Genomic DNA, 16,649 nt, shown 5'->3' with positions numbered 1-16,649 from the left:
CCAATAGTGAGTCACATGTGGGAATCTATGGTGTATGAATCCACATTTCACCTAGGAGGCTTGTGATATTTCCAACTGAGAAGAGATTTCACTGTCTGGCTGATAACTCTTTGTCTATCCCTCTGACGAGTAGATCTTAACTTCAACTTTCACCTCACTCCAACAAGAAGCCAAAAGAAAAATGACTAAGAATTCATGGCTTTAAATTGGATTTAAAGCTTATGTGCTAAGGAAAACTTTTGCCGCCTCCTAGAGGTCAGAAGGAGAATTTTCTCTTGTTAAGTGTATCCAGTCCACGGATCATCCATTACTTATGGGATATTCTCCTTCCCAACAGGAAGTTGCAAGAGGATCACCCACAGCAGAGCTGCTATATAGCTCCTCCCCTAACTGTCATACCCAGTCATTCTCTTGCAAGCCTCAACCAAGATGGAGGTCGTAAGAGGAGTGTGGTGTTTTATACTTAGTTTATTCTTCAATCAAAAGTTTGTTATTTTTAAATGGTGCCGGAGTGTACTGTTTATCTCAGGCAGTATTTAGAAGAAGAATCTGCCTGCGTTTTCTATGATCTTAGCAGAAGTAACTAAGATCCATGGCTGTTCTCACATATTCTGAGGAGTGAGGTAACTTCAGAGAGGGAATGGCGTGCAGGTTTTCCTGCAATAAGGTATGTGCAGTTAATATTTTTCTAGGGATGGAATTTGCTAGAAAATTCTGCTGATACCGAACTAATGTAAGTAAAGCCTTAAATGCAGTGATAGCTACTGGTATCAGGCTTATTAATAGAGATGCATACTCTTATAAAAATGTAATATAAAACGTTTGCTGGCATGTTTAATCGTTTTTATATGTATTTGGTGATAAAACTTATTGGGGCCTAGTTTTTTTCCACATGGCTGGCTTGAATTTTGCCTAGAAACAGTTTCCTTAGGCTTTCCACTGCTGTAATATGAGTGGGAGGGGCCTATTTTGCCATTTTTTTGCACAGCAAAAATTACAGACACAGACATCCAGCTTCTTCCTGCATGATCCAGGACATCTCTGGAGGGCTCAAAAGGCTTCAAAGTCGTTTTTGAGGGAGGTAAAAAGAAACAGTAGAGCTGTGGCAGTTGTTGTGACTGTTTGAAAAAAAAACAAAAAACGTTTTTGTCTTATTATTTTTTGGGTATTAAGGGGTTTTTTTTTTTGGTTTTTTTTCTGTGTCCTCCTCTGCCCCCCTAAAAAGTTAAAATGTTTTTATTTTTTTTCTTTTCCGTTAATTTTGTCAGGAATCTGACAAATGATTCGTAGGTGGTCTCACCTCCCTTAATAACTTAAAGGTTGAAATTACTAAAAAGTAAACATTGGATTATTAGAAATGGCAAATACATCCATAAACTGTATTCTATGTTATCTGTTGCTGTAAGGATTTGCCTTTCTGTAGGTTTAAAATAATGAATTAGGGTAAGTTTTGTGTTAATGAGTATTGTGAAAATGGGAGAAAAGTTAAATATCCAATATTTGAAAAGGTTATGATTTGTGACCAAATGTCGGAACGTTCTATTTTTTTATGTATATTCAGTCTTGGTGTTTTCTTTGTGTTTTTTTTGTTCCAAATGACATAATTGTAAACCTGATTGTGTAAGCTCTTTTTCTCCCCTTTCTTTGTATATTTTTTTTTACCTTTAATAATAATAAAAAAACAATTATCAGCGAAGGGGTTAATCATCCATTTGCAAGTGGGTGCAATGCTCTGCTAACTTGTTACATACACTGTAAAAATTTCGTTAGTGTAACTGCCTTTTTTCACTGTTATTTCAAATTTTGACAAAATTTGTGTTTCTTAAAGGTGCAGTAACGTTTTTTATATTGCTTGTAAATTTGTTTAAAGTGTTTTCCAAGCTTGCTAGTCTCATTGCTAGTCTGTTTAAACATGTCTGACACAGAGGAAACTACTTGTTCATTATGTTTGAAAGCCATGGTGGAGCCCCATAGGAGAATGTGTACTAAATGTATTAATTTCACCTTAAACAGTAAAGATCAGTTTTTAACTATAAAAGAAATATCACCAGAAGATTCTGACGAGGGGGAAGTTATGCCGACTAACTCTCCCCACGTGTCAGACCCTTCGCCTCCCGCTCAGGGGACGCACGCTAATATGGCGCCAATTACATCAGGGACGCCCATAGCGATTACCTTGCAGGACATGGCTGCAATCATGAATAATACCCTGTCAGAGGTATTATCCAGGTTGCCTGAATTAAGAGGCAAGCGCGATTGCTCTGGGGTTAGGAGAAATACAGAGCGCGCAGATGCTGTAAGGGCCATGTCTAATACTGCGTCACAATATGCAGATCATGAGGACGAAGAGCTTCAGTCTGTGGGTGACATCTCTGATTCGGGGAATCCTGATTCAGAGATTTCTAATTTTAAATTTAAGCTTGAGAACCTCCGTGTGTTGCTTGGGGAGGTATTAGCTGCTCTGAATGACTGTAACACAGTTGCAGTACCAGAGAAATTGTGTAGGCTGGATAAATACTATGCGGTACCGGTGTGTACTGATGTTTTCCCTATACCTAAAAGGCTTACAGAAATTATTACCAAGGAGTGGGATAGACCGGGTGTGCCTTTTTCCCCACCTCCTATATTTAGAAAAATGTTTCCAATAGACGCCACTACACGGGACTTATGGCAGACGGTCCCTAAGGTGGAGGGAGCAGTTTCTACTTTAGCAAAACGTACTACTATCCCGGTTGAGGACAGTTGTGCTTTTTCAGATCCAATGGATAAAAAATTGGAGGGTTACCTTAAGAAAATGTTTATTCAACAAGGTTTTATTTTACAGCCCCTTGCATGCATTGCGCCTGTCACGGCCGCGGCAGCATTCTGGTTTGAGGCCCTAGAAGAGGCCATCCATACAGCTTCATTGACTGAAATTATTGACAAGCTTAGAACGCTTAAGCTAGCTAACTCATTTGTTTCTGATGCCATTGTTCATTTGACTAAACTAACGGCTAAGAATTCCGGATTCGCCATCCAAGCGCATAGGGCGCTATGGCTTAAATCCTGGTCAGCTAACGTGACTTCGAAGTCTAAATTACTCAACATTCCTTTCAAGGGGCAGACCTTATTTGGGCCTGGTTTGAAGGAAATTATTGCTGACATTACTGGAGGTAAGGGTCACACCCTTCCTCAGGACAGGGCCAAAGCAAAGGCCAAACAGTCTAATTTTCGTGCCTTTCGAAATTTCAAGGCAGGTGCAGCATCAACTTCCTCCGCTTCAAAACAAGAGGGAACTTTTGCTCAATCTAAGCAGGCCTGGAAACCTAACCAGTCCTGGAACAAAGGCAAGCAGGCCAGAAAGCCTGCTGCTGCCTCTAAGACAGCATGAAGGAACGGCCCCCTATCCGGCGATGGATCTAGTAGGGGGCAGACTTTCTCTCTTCGCCCAGGCGTGGGCAACAGATGTTCAGGATCCCTGGGCGTTGGAGATCATATCTCAGGGATATCTTCTGGACTTCAAAGCTTCCCCTCCACAAGGGAGATTTCATCTTTCAAGGCTATCTGCAAATCAGATAAAGAAAGAGGCATTCCTACGCTGTGTGCAAGACCTCCTAGTTATGGGAGTGATCCATCCAGTTCCGCGGACGGAACAAGGACAGGGATTTTATTCGAATCTGTTTGTGGTTCCCAAAAAAGAGGGAACCTTCAGACCAATTTTGGATCTAAAGATCTTAAACAAATTCCTCAGAGTTCCATCTTTCAAAATGGAAACTATTCGGACCATCCTACCCATGATCCAAGAAGGTCAGTACATGACCACAGTGGACTTAAAGGATGCCTACCTTCACATACCGATTCACAAAGATCATCATCGGTTTCTAAGGTTTGCCTTTCTAGACAGGCATTACCAATTTGTAGCTCTTCCCTTCAGGTTGGCTACAGCCCCGAGAATCTTTACAAAGGTTCTGGGCTCACTTCTGGCGGTTCTAAGACGGCGAGGCATAGCGGTGGCTCCGTGTCTAGACGACATCCTAATACAGGCGTCAAGCTTTCAAGTCTCCAAGTCTCATACAGAGATAGTTCTGGCATTTCTGAGGTCGCACGGGTGGAAAGTGAACGAGGAAAAGAGTTCTCTATCCCCACTCACAAGAGTCTCCTTCTTCGGGACTCTTATAGATTCTGTAGAAATGAAAATTTACCTGACGGAGTCCAGGTTATCAAAACTTCTAAATGCTTGCTGTGTTCTTCACTCCATTCCGCGCCCTTCGGTAGCTCAGTGTATGGAGGTAATCGGCTTAATGGTAGCGGCAATGGACATAGTGCCATTTGCGCACCTTCATCTCAGACCGCTGCAATTATGCATGCTGAGTCAGTGGAATGGGGATTATACAGATTTGTCCCCTCTGCTAAATCTGGATCAAGAGACCAGAGATTCTCTTCTCTGGTGGTTGTCTCGGGTACACCTGTCCAAGGGTATGACCTTTCGCAGGCCAGATTGGACAATTGTAACAACAGATGCCAGCCTTCTAGGTTGGGGTGCAGTCTGGAATTCCCTGAAGGCACAGGGATCGTGGATTCAGGAGGAGAAACTTCTTCCAATAAATATTCTGGAGTTAAGAGCGATATCCAATGCTCTTCTGGCTTGGCCTCAGTTAGCAACACTGAGGTTCATCAGATTTCAGTCGGACAACATCACGACTGTGGCTTACATCAACCATCAAGGGGGAACCAGGAGTTCCCTAGCGATGTTAGAAGTCTCAAATATAATTCGCTGGGCAGAGTACCACTCTTGCCACCTGTCAGCAATCCATATCCCAGGCGTGGAGAACTGGGAGGCGGATTTTCTAAGTCGTCAGACTTTCCATCCGGGGGAGTGGGAACTCCATCCGGAGGTGTTTGCTCAGTTGATTCATTGTTGGGGCAAACCAGAGTTGGATCTCATGACGTCTCGCCAGAACGCCAACCTTCCTTTTTACGGATCCAGGTCCAGGGACCCAGAAGCGACGCTGATAGATGCTCTAGCAGCGCCTTGGTTCTTCAACCTGGCTTATGTGTTTCCACCGTTTCCTCTGCTCCCTCGACTGATTGCCAAAATCAAACAGGAGAGAGCATCAGTGATTCTGATAGCACCTGCGTGGCCACGCAGGATTTGGTATGCAGACCTAGTGGACATGTTATCCTTTCCACCATGGACTCTGCCTCTAAGACAGGACCTTCTGATACAAGGTCCTTTCAATCATCCAAATCTAATTTCTCTGAGACTGACTGCATGGAGATTGAACGCTTGATTCTATCAAAGCGTGGCTTCTCCGAGTCAGTCACTGATACCTTAATACAGGCACGAAAGCCTGTTACCAGGAAAATCTACCACAAGATATGGAGTAAATATCTTTATTGGTGTGAATCCAAGAATTACTCATGGAGTAAGGTTAGGATTCCTAGAATATTGTCTTTTCTCCAAGAGGGCTTGGACAAAGTATTATCAGCTAGTTCCTTAAAGGGACAGATTTCTGCTCTGTCTATTCTTTTGCACAAGCGTCTGGTAGAGGTTCCAGACGTCCAGGCATTTTGCCAGGCTTTGGTTAGAATTAAGCCTGTGTTTAAACCTGTTGCTCCCCCGTGGAGCTTAAACTTGGTTCTTAAAGTTCTTCAAGGAGTTCCGTTGGAACCCCTTCATTCCATTGATATTAAACTTTTATCTTGGAAAGTTCTGTTTTTGATGGCTATTTCCTCGGCTCTGAGAGTCTCTGAGCTATCTGCCTTACAATGTGATTCTCCTTATCTGATTTTTCATGCAGATAAGGTAGTCCTGCGTACCAAACCTGGGTTTTTACCTAAGGTGGTTTCTAACAAGAATATCAATCAAGAGATTGTTGTTCCATCATTGTGTCCTAATCCTTCTTCAAAGAAGGAACGTCTTTTACATAATCTGGACGTAGTCCGTGCCTTGAAGTTTTACTTACAAGCTACTAAAGATTTTCGTCAAACATCTACCCTGTTTGTCGTTTACGCTGGACAGAGGAGAGGTCAAAAAGCTTCGGCAACCTCTCTTTCCTTTTGGCTTCGGAGCATAATACGCCTAGCCTATGAGACTGCTGGACAGCAGCCCCCTGAAAGGATTACAGCTCATTCTACTAGAGCTGTGGCTTCCACCAGGGCCTTTAAAAATGAGGCCTCTGTTGAACAGATTTGCAAGGCAGCGACTTGGTCTTCGTCCTCACACTTTTTCCAAATTTTACAAATTTGATACTTTTGCTTCTTCGGAGGCTGTTTTTGGGAGAAAGGTTCTTCAGGCAGTGGTTCCTTCCGCTTAATCCTGCCTTGTCCCTCCCATCATCCGTGTACTTTAGCTTTGGTATTGGTATCCCACAAGTAATGGATGATCCGTGGACTGGATACACTTAACAAGAGAAAACATAATTTATGCTTACCTGATAAATTTATTTCTCTTGTAGTGTATCCAGTCCACGGCCCGCCCTGTCCTTTTAAGGCAGGTCTAAATTTTAATTAAACTACAGTCACCACTGCACCCTATGGTTTCTCCTTTCTCTGTTTGTTTTCGGTCGAATGACTGATATGACAGTTAGGGGAGGAGCTATATAGCAGCTCTGCTGTGGGTGATCCTCTTGCAACTTCCTGTAGGGAAGGAGAATATCCCATAAGTAATGGATGATCCGTGGACTGGATACACTACAAGAGAAATACATTTATCAGGTAAGCATAAATTATGTTTTTCCACATGTAGTGACTTGAACTGTCACCATCTGATGGAAAAAAAACCCTCACAGTCTGTAGTGTATAATCTTACTCCTACAGCTATGATAACATATCCCCAGCTCTTAAACATTACAAGTGAAATTATTACAATTTATAACACCTATACAACATTTTGCTTCATTATAATATTGTTTTTATTTGTTTAAAATGCTGTGTAACAATATCGTATTTATTACTGCTGAAGGTGTCTATGTATTGATATTACTGCAGCATTTACAAGCAGTGTTCCCCAAAACTGCACTAAACGGTTAGAGATCACATATATCTATGCTTATCTCCAGCATATTAGTTAGAGGCCTAGTCATCTTAATCAAAACAGCTATACTGGGAAAAGAACCAATAAAAATCCTGGCCTTTCTAATATTAAGCTTTTTTATTTATGCATGAAAACGGACAGAAAAATTAGTTCAACCAATAAAACTTACTGGGGTTTCCTGTAAATATACTGCTTCTCCCGGTCATGATCTTCCTCCTTGTCAGAGTCTTCAGAGGATGAAGAGGAGCTGTCGTCTCGCTTGCCATCTTCGGTCTGGAAGGGAATGCTTGGTGAAAAGACTAGTGGTGTATTAGGGGAACTGAACACAGAGTGTGAACCATCACTAATGGATGAGAAATGGGATGGACCATCAATGGTAACTGACAAAAGATCAGCTTCTGCTTCCTCCGGAAACTGTTTTAGAGGGATAAAATAAAGAAATGAAACACAAAGTTATCCATATACATTTCTATTGTGCCTTAGCAGATTGTATATTTTGCAGACGTCACCAACTACACCACCAGTAACGCAATGGCAGTACTAAGAGCAGAAGAGAAAAATTGAATGATTTGGACAGACACGAAATGTCAGATGGGCGATGAAAAAAGTGAGGTGAATAAATGTGATCAAGAGCATCCTTAGCCATAACAAAGAGATACATTATCCAGCCACCAATCCCAGAACTGTAGCTATACAAGATAACATTTGCAGTGTTCACCTGGAAATCAGAATGTCTTTAGTAAAAAGCTCATGCAAAAGACATACAACAAAATGTAGAGCAACATCAATTCCTACAAAATTCTCCAATACATTTTACATAAATATTTATAATTGCCCTTTGGTCAGCATCGTTGGTGATGTTTTAACTAAGTGCTACTAGAATTTGCATCTCTTGTAAATAAATAAATATTTTTAACAATTTTCTTTTAAAAAAAAAATGTTTACATTTTGTATGCTCCGTGTAAACCCTCCCGGAGCACCTCAACTGAAGGCTTCTTTCCACCTACTCTTCCTTTTACTAACTTACTTGCTGTATACAGATGGCCACTCACTGTGCATCAAGCTGTAAAAGAACTGCAGGAGTGCACAAAATTCATGGCTATGAGACAGGAGGTACATATGCACTGATGCCTTTTTTTTTTTTTTTTTTCAGTTGAGCAGTTTTTATGGGAGTTTGTAGAGCACAATTTAACATATTAACAGAAATACACACACATACTTAAAATGATTGTAAACTTTAATTAATTTAATTAAGGACCAAAAAATAAGCTTAAAAACAGGGGCACTTTAATTAAGTTTACCAAGACGCTTATTTTTTAAAATACTTACCTTTGCGTTTATGGTAAATAGAACGCTGATCCTCCGTCTGCATCTCTGCTTTCTTTAGTATATGGATAATGACTCCGGCTTCCTCCAGTCATTGCGTGCCCCCTTTGGCGTCCAGCTCGTGGGGCACGCAATTATTGGAGGAAGTCTGATTCATAATCCATATGCTAAAGAAAGCAGAGATGCGGGCGGAGTATCGGCGTTATGTTTCCCATAATGCAAAGGTAAGTCTTTTAGAAAATAAGTGTCTTTGTAAACTTTAATGAATTAAAGTGTCCCTGTTTTTAAGATTATTTTTTGATCCTGGGCTTTAATTCATTAAAGTTTACAATCACTTTAAAGGATATCATAAAGACAAAGTAGATGGCATAATTAGGTAATATTTTTCAAGTTTATTGTCCCTACATTTATAATTGTGGTCTAAAACAACTGAATGAATAGGGTAAAGGGACAATTAAGCGTCAGGAAACGCCATGATTTTCTTTCATGATTTGGATAGAACATACAATTTAAGCAACTTTCCAATTTACTGCTATTATCGAATTTGCTTAATTTTCTTGTTATCCTTTGTTGAAGGAGCAGCAATGCACTACTGGCAGCTAGATATACACATCTAAAATAGCCAATCACAAGAGACCAATGAGCATCTAGCTCCCGCTAGTGTAGGATATGTGCATATTCTTTTTAAACAATGGAACAAAGCAAATTTGAAAATAGAACTGAATTTAAGTGTGTCTTAAAATTGCATACTCTATCTAAATCATGCAAGTTTAATTTTGACTTTCCTATCCCTTTTCCTATAAATCATAGCTTGAATGATGTATTCAAAGTAAAGATTAGCATTAGAATAATGTGTACATGTATTTTTAAATATTATACTGTTTAAATAGTAAACAAATAATTGTAAAGTTAATGTCCATAAAGCAGTGGGCACCACCATACTGAAACTTAGGTTATCTTTTCTGTTGAGTCCAATTAGGAATTGTTAGAAATGGCTTACTAGAGTGTGCAACCAATGACTGTGTGCGACAATGTGTGGAATATAGCTGTGTCTGCACTTCCATTGGAACGGGAAAGCCCACAATATTCAGAATTAAGTTACAGGACATGAGAAGAAAATAAATCATGAAACTATATTGCACAGTTGTTTTACTGTATGTAATAATCAATTTAAATTGATATCTTGAGGTGTTTAATGTCCCTTTAAGGTTCTGTTAGAAAGTTAGATTTTACTGGAGCTGTTATGAAATATATACATAGACTTGATTGTCTGTGGCTGCTCATAAATGTCTTTGCAATGCTCAGCAATTATGTAAAAGATATCTGTGTAACTACAGGACATATATTGTACTAATGACTGGAAGAGATGTAAAAAGAAACTCCAAGCTTACACACCAAAATATTCCAGATGACAACATTATATGCATGAGTTTTAGGGCAGGCAGTGAAGAAAGCAAGTGTCTTCTATTATTTTGGAGCTATTAATCATGCTGTGCAGAGCTATACAAACACTTTTTTACACTTCTCTCTCATCTAAATATTACATTTATACCTATTTAAATGTTATCTAAATGTTTTTGCCTCTAGCTTCACCAACTCCACAGCCATGAACCAAAGCATTTTTGAAATGTGATTTTTGCTAAATAAGTTGCTATACATTATGTGTATTTTCTTAATTAAGCAATGAAAAAAGGCAGTTACATTTAGAAGTCTTAACTGGGCAGATTATAATGTACAAATACCTGAAAATACCCTTCCTCCACAAAACTGGCAGACTGACGATTAAATCCTAAAATTGTGTTATTCAACTTCAATTTAAAAAGAAAAAAAAAAGTCATTTATAAAATAAACCAAAACAACAAGAATAATTATTTGATGCACAAACAAGATTATGTTACATTAAAAGAAATTATTTATAGAAATTAGTTAAAAACATTAAAGCAAATTTTAAATATCCTAGACCTTTTAGCATGATGTTGGTGCAAAAACCTGTGCCACTGTGTAGAGAATGCTTGAAATGCTTAGTATATTTCTGATAAATACTTATATAAGGGAGGAGCCAATTAACTATGTAGTCTCCTATAGTAAATACTTTCAGAATAACATTGAATACTATTGTCTCTGATTTCCAACAACATTCATATATTTAATTATGGGTCTAGCCTGGGAACAGAGGCCTTCAACCCATAATAAGAAAAATATGTCTAACATCAAGTTAAACAACAGAAAGATGATTAAAAAACCCTGCCTGCTACTGCAAAGTGATAATGCTGCACACATTCAAGCTAATGCACTTAACTTCTTTACAGCTGGTTATGCTTTTACTATATAAAAAAAACATTGGGACAGCTGAAAGAATATGCATGTTAATACTGTAGAATACTGAAACATTAAAAGTAATAATCTTAATTCCCCTAATACTGGGGTATGCTAATACTGTTGACTGGACAACCAGAGAACAATGGGTATGTTAGAGAAATAAAGATAACAAATAAATAAATGCTTAACAACCTCCCTATTTTCAACAAAAGTGACAATGTTTTCACAGTTGACAAATGTTCCTGGGACACTCTAGTTTTTGGCTTACTGTCCCTTCCTAGTAAAGTCTGTCTCAGGTTCAGTTCAGTCTGTATTTCATTTAATAGTACTGTGTGCAGTGCATCACCACAGGAGGCCTCTGTTGTCATTTCCAGTCTCAATGCTTACTACTAATTATTAGTGGTGCCAGTAATCTGTTGTCTTAAATAAAAAGAGAGAAGCGCTCAACCTGGGAATGAACAATAGCATAATAGCTTGTTCTATGGTTAGTTACCACCCAAGAAGCAGCCTCTTTTTGCTCAATATGTGCCTTTCACAGAGAAGAGCTTTCCTGTAGCATATCAGTCTGATCCTGACTTAACAGTACAGTCGCGCCCCAAAATACCAGGCAATCCTTCTCTGAACGAGAGAAACGGCAAAACCCCAGATGTACGTTTCGGCCTAGTGTGGGCTCCATCAGTGAGGTGCAGCCATATCCCTCTAGGCACACTAAGCAACGGGTCCACCTCTCTCAGGGTCATAATTTGCATAAATAAAAAGCGAGAATCACTCAACCTGGGAGACTTGGCTCATATGAGAAGCCAACAGAAATGCAATGTTCTTACTTTAAGACAAATAACTAATTATTATGCATTTGTAAGAATTTTCCTTACACTGTCCTGGATGTTGAAGGTCACCCTGGGTCCTGCTGGGGACGCTGCTTCTACCCGTATTTCAGGAAGTTCTTCCCCATCTAGCCTTAAGCTGTAACTCAAAAAAACAGAGATGAATGAAGTTTAAAGGTTATTATAAAATCAAGAAGACATATTTATATATATATATATATATATATATATATATATATATATATATACACATACACCGACATGCACATACACACACTAAGGGCCTGTGTCACACTTGTTTTGTGCGTTTCGGTTGAAAGAATACATTGTGTGGCTGCAGATTAGGGACCCAGGGATGAAGAAACCTTGACGTGTTCCTGGGCCTATCAACATTTTACCAAATGTAGCTGTGAGCTTGCAAGATAATTTTGTTTTGTTATTTCCCTATGGGCTTTGCACCCAGGCTTGCCGTGCAGCCATTTGTCAGCGCTGGTGAGCACCCAGGGCTGTGAGTTTTGCAGGGTCATGGGACTTGTACCCAGTGCGATTTGTGTCTGCAGTCCATTTACGTGTTTTGTATATACTGTCTATGTGTCTATAAATATATATTTAAAAAAAAACAAAAAAAAACAACAACTTTTAAAATTATGGGAAGGCAAAAAGTGAGATTAAAATCCTCCACTATGCACAAACTGTAGAGAGAATAACTCATTGCGTTAACAAATCTAGACAAGTCAAAATACTTGTTTTTCCCCACAGAAAACCTCTAGATACTTTGTTTCCAATGCAGCAAAGGATTCTGGGTAAGATATGCAAATTAGATTTACAATGCCTCACTTTTTTTTTTACTTCAATCTGCTAATACTTATGCTGTGTTAGGCATCTATCTTGAAAATATATTTGCCATATTTCTATATGAATCATGTACACTTCATCAGAAGTAATGTGCTTAGGTGACGTTTGTACAAGACAGTGCTAACTATGAAGAACTCACCATCAATGCTCTGTATGAATTCAACAGTCGGCAAAGCAAAAATCACTGATCAGTATGTGTTATTTGCAAATGAGTTATATCCTCACTACATGTGTCTTACTGGCAGACAAGTGGGTAAAATTGCCTCTTTATGTAACATGCTCAAATGGGTTAAAATCACTGTTCTGTGTGTGTAACTAGCAAACAAGAGGGGGTGGTAAAAGCACTTACGTATAAATGTTACTGGCATGTAAAAAGGCAAAACCATCGCATTGTGTGATAAAACAAAATGTATACTTACCTAATAAATTATTTTCTTCCGAGATGATGAGAGTCCATAGAGAAACCTTGACATGTGTGATACAATTTCTGCCACAAGGAGTAGGCAGAGAACCCACACAAGAGCTTTCAATCCCTCACAATTCCTATCACTACTCAGTTTAACGTATAGCCAAGCAGAGAAAAGGAGATAGATAGGTAGGAAGGGGCCTGTGGACTCATCATACTGAAGTTTTAGCGGTTTTACCAAGTATCCGGCCTTGCATACTTCTGTTGTTTACTCTTGGGGGTCTTCTGAACTCTCACCACTGTTATGAGCTGCTTATTCTATTTTCATTATTTTATATGTTTAACCAAACTTTTCCTTTTCTTTTACTGAACTCTACTCTGAAACTGCAGATATATTACTTCTGTATTTTCCAGCAATTCACTTATAACCTAATAAGCTACGTATCTGCATTTTACTAACAACTTGCTTCTAACCTAATAAGTTACACAAACATATAACTTTGTTTTGGCTTTTTCTCATAGATTGTTTTCTAAATATCTTAAAATCAATGCTCTTTGTCTAGTATTATTTTTCCAACCCAATTAGTATCTAGACAAATTCCAAGAAAGCATATCTTACTAATCCTAACATAGAGAACCTGTTTTTTTTTTTTTTAGCAACCACTCATCACGTGAGATTTATTGGCCAATTATTATCAGCCAATTAGCTCTCTGCTTTGTAAAGAACTGTAATAGTATAAAAATGCATGTATATGAAAATGTGTTAGTCTTGTTTTGCTGTGTTTTGTGCTGGGACACTGTTGCAACAGTGTAATAAAGATTACCTCTCCTGAGGTGAGTCCTTGTTTGATAAATATCTGGTCTGGACCTTTTTATTACTGCACCTGAGACGAGCTCACTCACGACACCACCATCAAAAAAATAAAATTTATCAGGTAGGCATAAATTTTGTTTTCTTTCGAATGATGATGAGAGTCCACAGTGAAACCTTGACATGTGGGATTTAATGCCCAAGTTCAGAGTCCATGGCAAGGCAATGCAATTGTGGGACAAAACAAGACAGTTCCTTTTTGCCGGACCCTGCGGCCTGAAGGACTTTCCTGCCAAAAACCTATTCCGAGGAAGCAAAAACATCAAAATGATAAAAATTGGAAAAATATATATGAAGGCCCAGGAAGTAGCAACTGCTTTGAAGAGGAGAGTTTGCTGCCACCAAAAAAGCTTTGTGAATAACTTGGTTGAGCAAAGAAACCAAGGTTACCTCTGTAGCATTCTGAGTGAACAAACAAACTCCAACTTTGGTCAGAAATCTAGTAGGTTGAAAATAAAAATGTAACGCCCTAACAACCTTAAGGTTATGAATATGCCATTCCTACAATTAGAAGGATCCATACACAACAAAAACCACAATTTCCTGGTTGATAATTACAGAAGAAAACAGCATTAGAAAGAAAAACGTACTTGGTACAAAGAGTTACCTTGTCTTTGATAAAAATAAGAAAGGGAAATTCACAAGATAAAGCAGATAATACGGAACTATTGTAGCTGAAAAAAACAAAATTTATGCTTGCATTATAAATATCTTTCTTTCCAGGCATGAAGAGTCCACAACATCATTCCAATTACTAGTGGGATATTCAACTCATGGCCAGCAGGAGGAGACAAAGAGCACCCCAGCAAAGTTGTTAAGTGTAACTTCCCTTACCCATAATCCCCTAGTCATTCGGCCGAAGGAAAATGGAAAAAGAAGAAACACAAGGGTGTAAAGGTGCCTGAGGTTTACTAAAAAAAAGCTGCCGAAATAGAATTAAAAAAGGAGGGCGGGTTCATGGACTCTCCATGCTCGGAAAGAAAGAAATTTATCATCAGGTAAGCATAAATTTTGTTTTCTTTCCTATGGCATGGAGAGTCCATGATTACTAGTGGGAACCAATATCCAAGCTAGAGGACACGGAATGAACAGGGAGGGAGAACAAGGCAGGAGGACCTAAACAGAGGGCACCACCGCTTGAAGAACCTTTCTCTCAAAAGAGGCCTCAGCTGAGGCAAAATGATCAAATTTGTAGAATTTGGAAAAAGTATGCAGAAAGGACCATGCTGCCGCCTTACAAATCTATTCCACAGAAGCTTCATTTTTGAAAGCCCAAGAAGGAGGAGACAGGTTTAGTGGAATGAGCCGTAATTCTCTCAGGAGGCTGCTGTCCAGCAGTCTCATAAGCAAAATTAATTATACTTCTCAACCAGAGGGAAAGAGTAGTAGAAATGGCCTTCTGACAGTTACGCTTTCCAGAGAAAACAACAAGCTTGTAGGCAAAATTTTAGAGCATTCACAACATCCAAGTTAAGCAAAAGACGCTCGTTATGAGAAGGAGGATTAGGACAAAAATAAGGAACAACAATTTCCTGACTAATGTTTCGATCCGAAACCGCCATAGGGAGAAACCCTAATTTAGTACAAAGGACTGCCTTATCAGCATGAAAAATAAGGTACGGGAATCACACTGCAGAGCCGAAAACTCAGAAACTATGCGAGCGGAAGAAAAAGCAAGAAGAAACAAAACCTTCCAAGATAACAATTTTATATCAACAACTGGTAATGATCCCTGTGGATGGGAACGTGAAAATACGTGCCCTTCAGGTCTATGGTCGTCATGAACTGACCTTCCTGAACCAATGGAAGAATGGAACGAATAGTTTCCATCTAGAAGGACGGAACCCTGAGGAATTTGTTGAAACACTTTATATCTAGGATGGGACGGAAAATTGCCTCCTTTTTGGGAACTACAAATAGATTTGAATAGAATCCTAGACCTTGTTCTTCTAGAGGGACTGGTACAATAACTCCCAGGTAGGATAGGTCCTTTACGCAATTTAAGAAGGCCTCCCTCTTTACCTGGTTTGAGGATAGTCTTGACAGGAGAAATCTGCCCCTTGGAGGGTGAGACTTGAATCCTATTTTGTAACCCTGGGATACTATGTCCACAGCCCATAGATCTGAGACATTGCGTATCCAAGCCTGACGAAAGAGAGCCTGCCCCCCACCTGATCCAAAATCGGATCGGGCGGACCCTTCATGACGATTTAGAGTCAGGCTTCTTGTTTTGCTTTTCCTTATTCCAAGGCTGGCTGGATTTCCAAGTAGACCTGAATTGGTCTGGCTTGGAAGAGGAGGAGAAGGAGGACTTCTGTCCTTTAAAGCTGCAAAAGGAATAAAGTCTGTCAACCCTTAGGTCTATTCTACTTGTCCTGTGGTAGGAAAGATCCCTTTCCTCCCGTAATCTCTGAAATGATTTCTGCCAGACCAGGACCAAATAGAGTTTTACCCATTATAAGGTAAAGCTAAAAGCTTGGGCTTTGAAGATACATCAGCCGACCAAGATTTTAACCACAGAGCTCTGCGAGCTAGAACAGTGAAGCTAGACATCTAAGCTCCTATCCTGGATCTCATCTTCCGTAGTCTCTTCTGATATCAGATCAGATAGGGCATCCCACCAATGAGATGCTGCTCCCATGGCAATACTTGCTGCAGGTTGCCACTGTATTCCTTGATGGATGTACATCTTCTTTAAGTAAGCCTCTATCTTCTTGTCAATTGGATCCTTAAAAGAACAACTATCCTCTATAGGAATGGTAGTTATTTTAGCCAGAGTAGAGATAGCTCCCTCTACTTTAGGCACAGTGCTCCATGAGTCCCGAATGGAGTCAGCAACATGAAACATCTTTTTGAAAATAAAGGAAGGGGAACAGGAACCCCAGGCTTATCCCATTCCTGAGCTATAATTTCAGACACCTCAAACGTTGGGGAATCAAACTCTATTAAATTTAGAAGACTTCTTGGGGTTGACAGCAACGAAGGTTCAGAGTTGTCCAAAGTAGCTAGAACATCCTTCAGAAGCAACTGGAG

General features: G+C 39.4%; 1 protein-coding gene across 8 annotated transcripts in view; it reads right to left on the bottom strand.

The window, feature by feature from the left end:
* BLTP1 (bridge-like lipid transfer protein family member 1) overlaps positions 1 to 16,649 on the bottom strand; it is a 1,044,923-nt gene that overhangs the window by 245,038 nt on the left and 783,236 nt on the right. For 6 of the 8 annotated variants that reach the window (XM_053703615.1, XM_053703613.1, XM_053703617.1 and 3 more), the window contains 3 exons: positions 11,533 to 11,623; positions 10,084 to 10,149; positions 7,185 to 7,429 (listed from right to left, as the gene is read on the bottom strand). In XM_053703615.1, the coding sequence (XP_053559590.1) occupies positions 7,185 to 7,429; positions 10,084 to 10,149; positions 11,533 to 11,623 (402 nt within the window). The remainder of the gene's footprint in view (positions 1 to 7,184; positions 7,430 to 10,083; positions 10,150 to 11,532; positions 11,624 to 16,649) is intronic. The other 2 variants (XM_053703620.1, XM_053703621.1) reach the window with 1 other exon arrangement.

Source organism: Bombina bombina, chromosome 2 (assembly GCF_027579735.1).
Source record: "Bombina bombina isolate aBomBom1 chromosome 2, aBomBom1.pri, whole genome shotgun sequence".
Classification (NCBI taxonomy): Eukaryota; Metazoa; Chordata; class Amphibia; order Anura; family Bombinatoridae; genus Bombina; species Bombina bombina.
The sequence above is the reverse complement of the archived record's forward strand: the minus strand, read 5'-3'. Positions and strand labels throughout refer to the sequence as shown.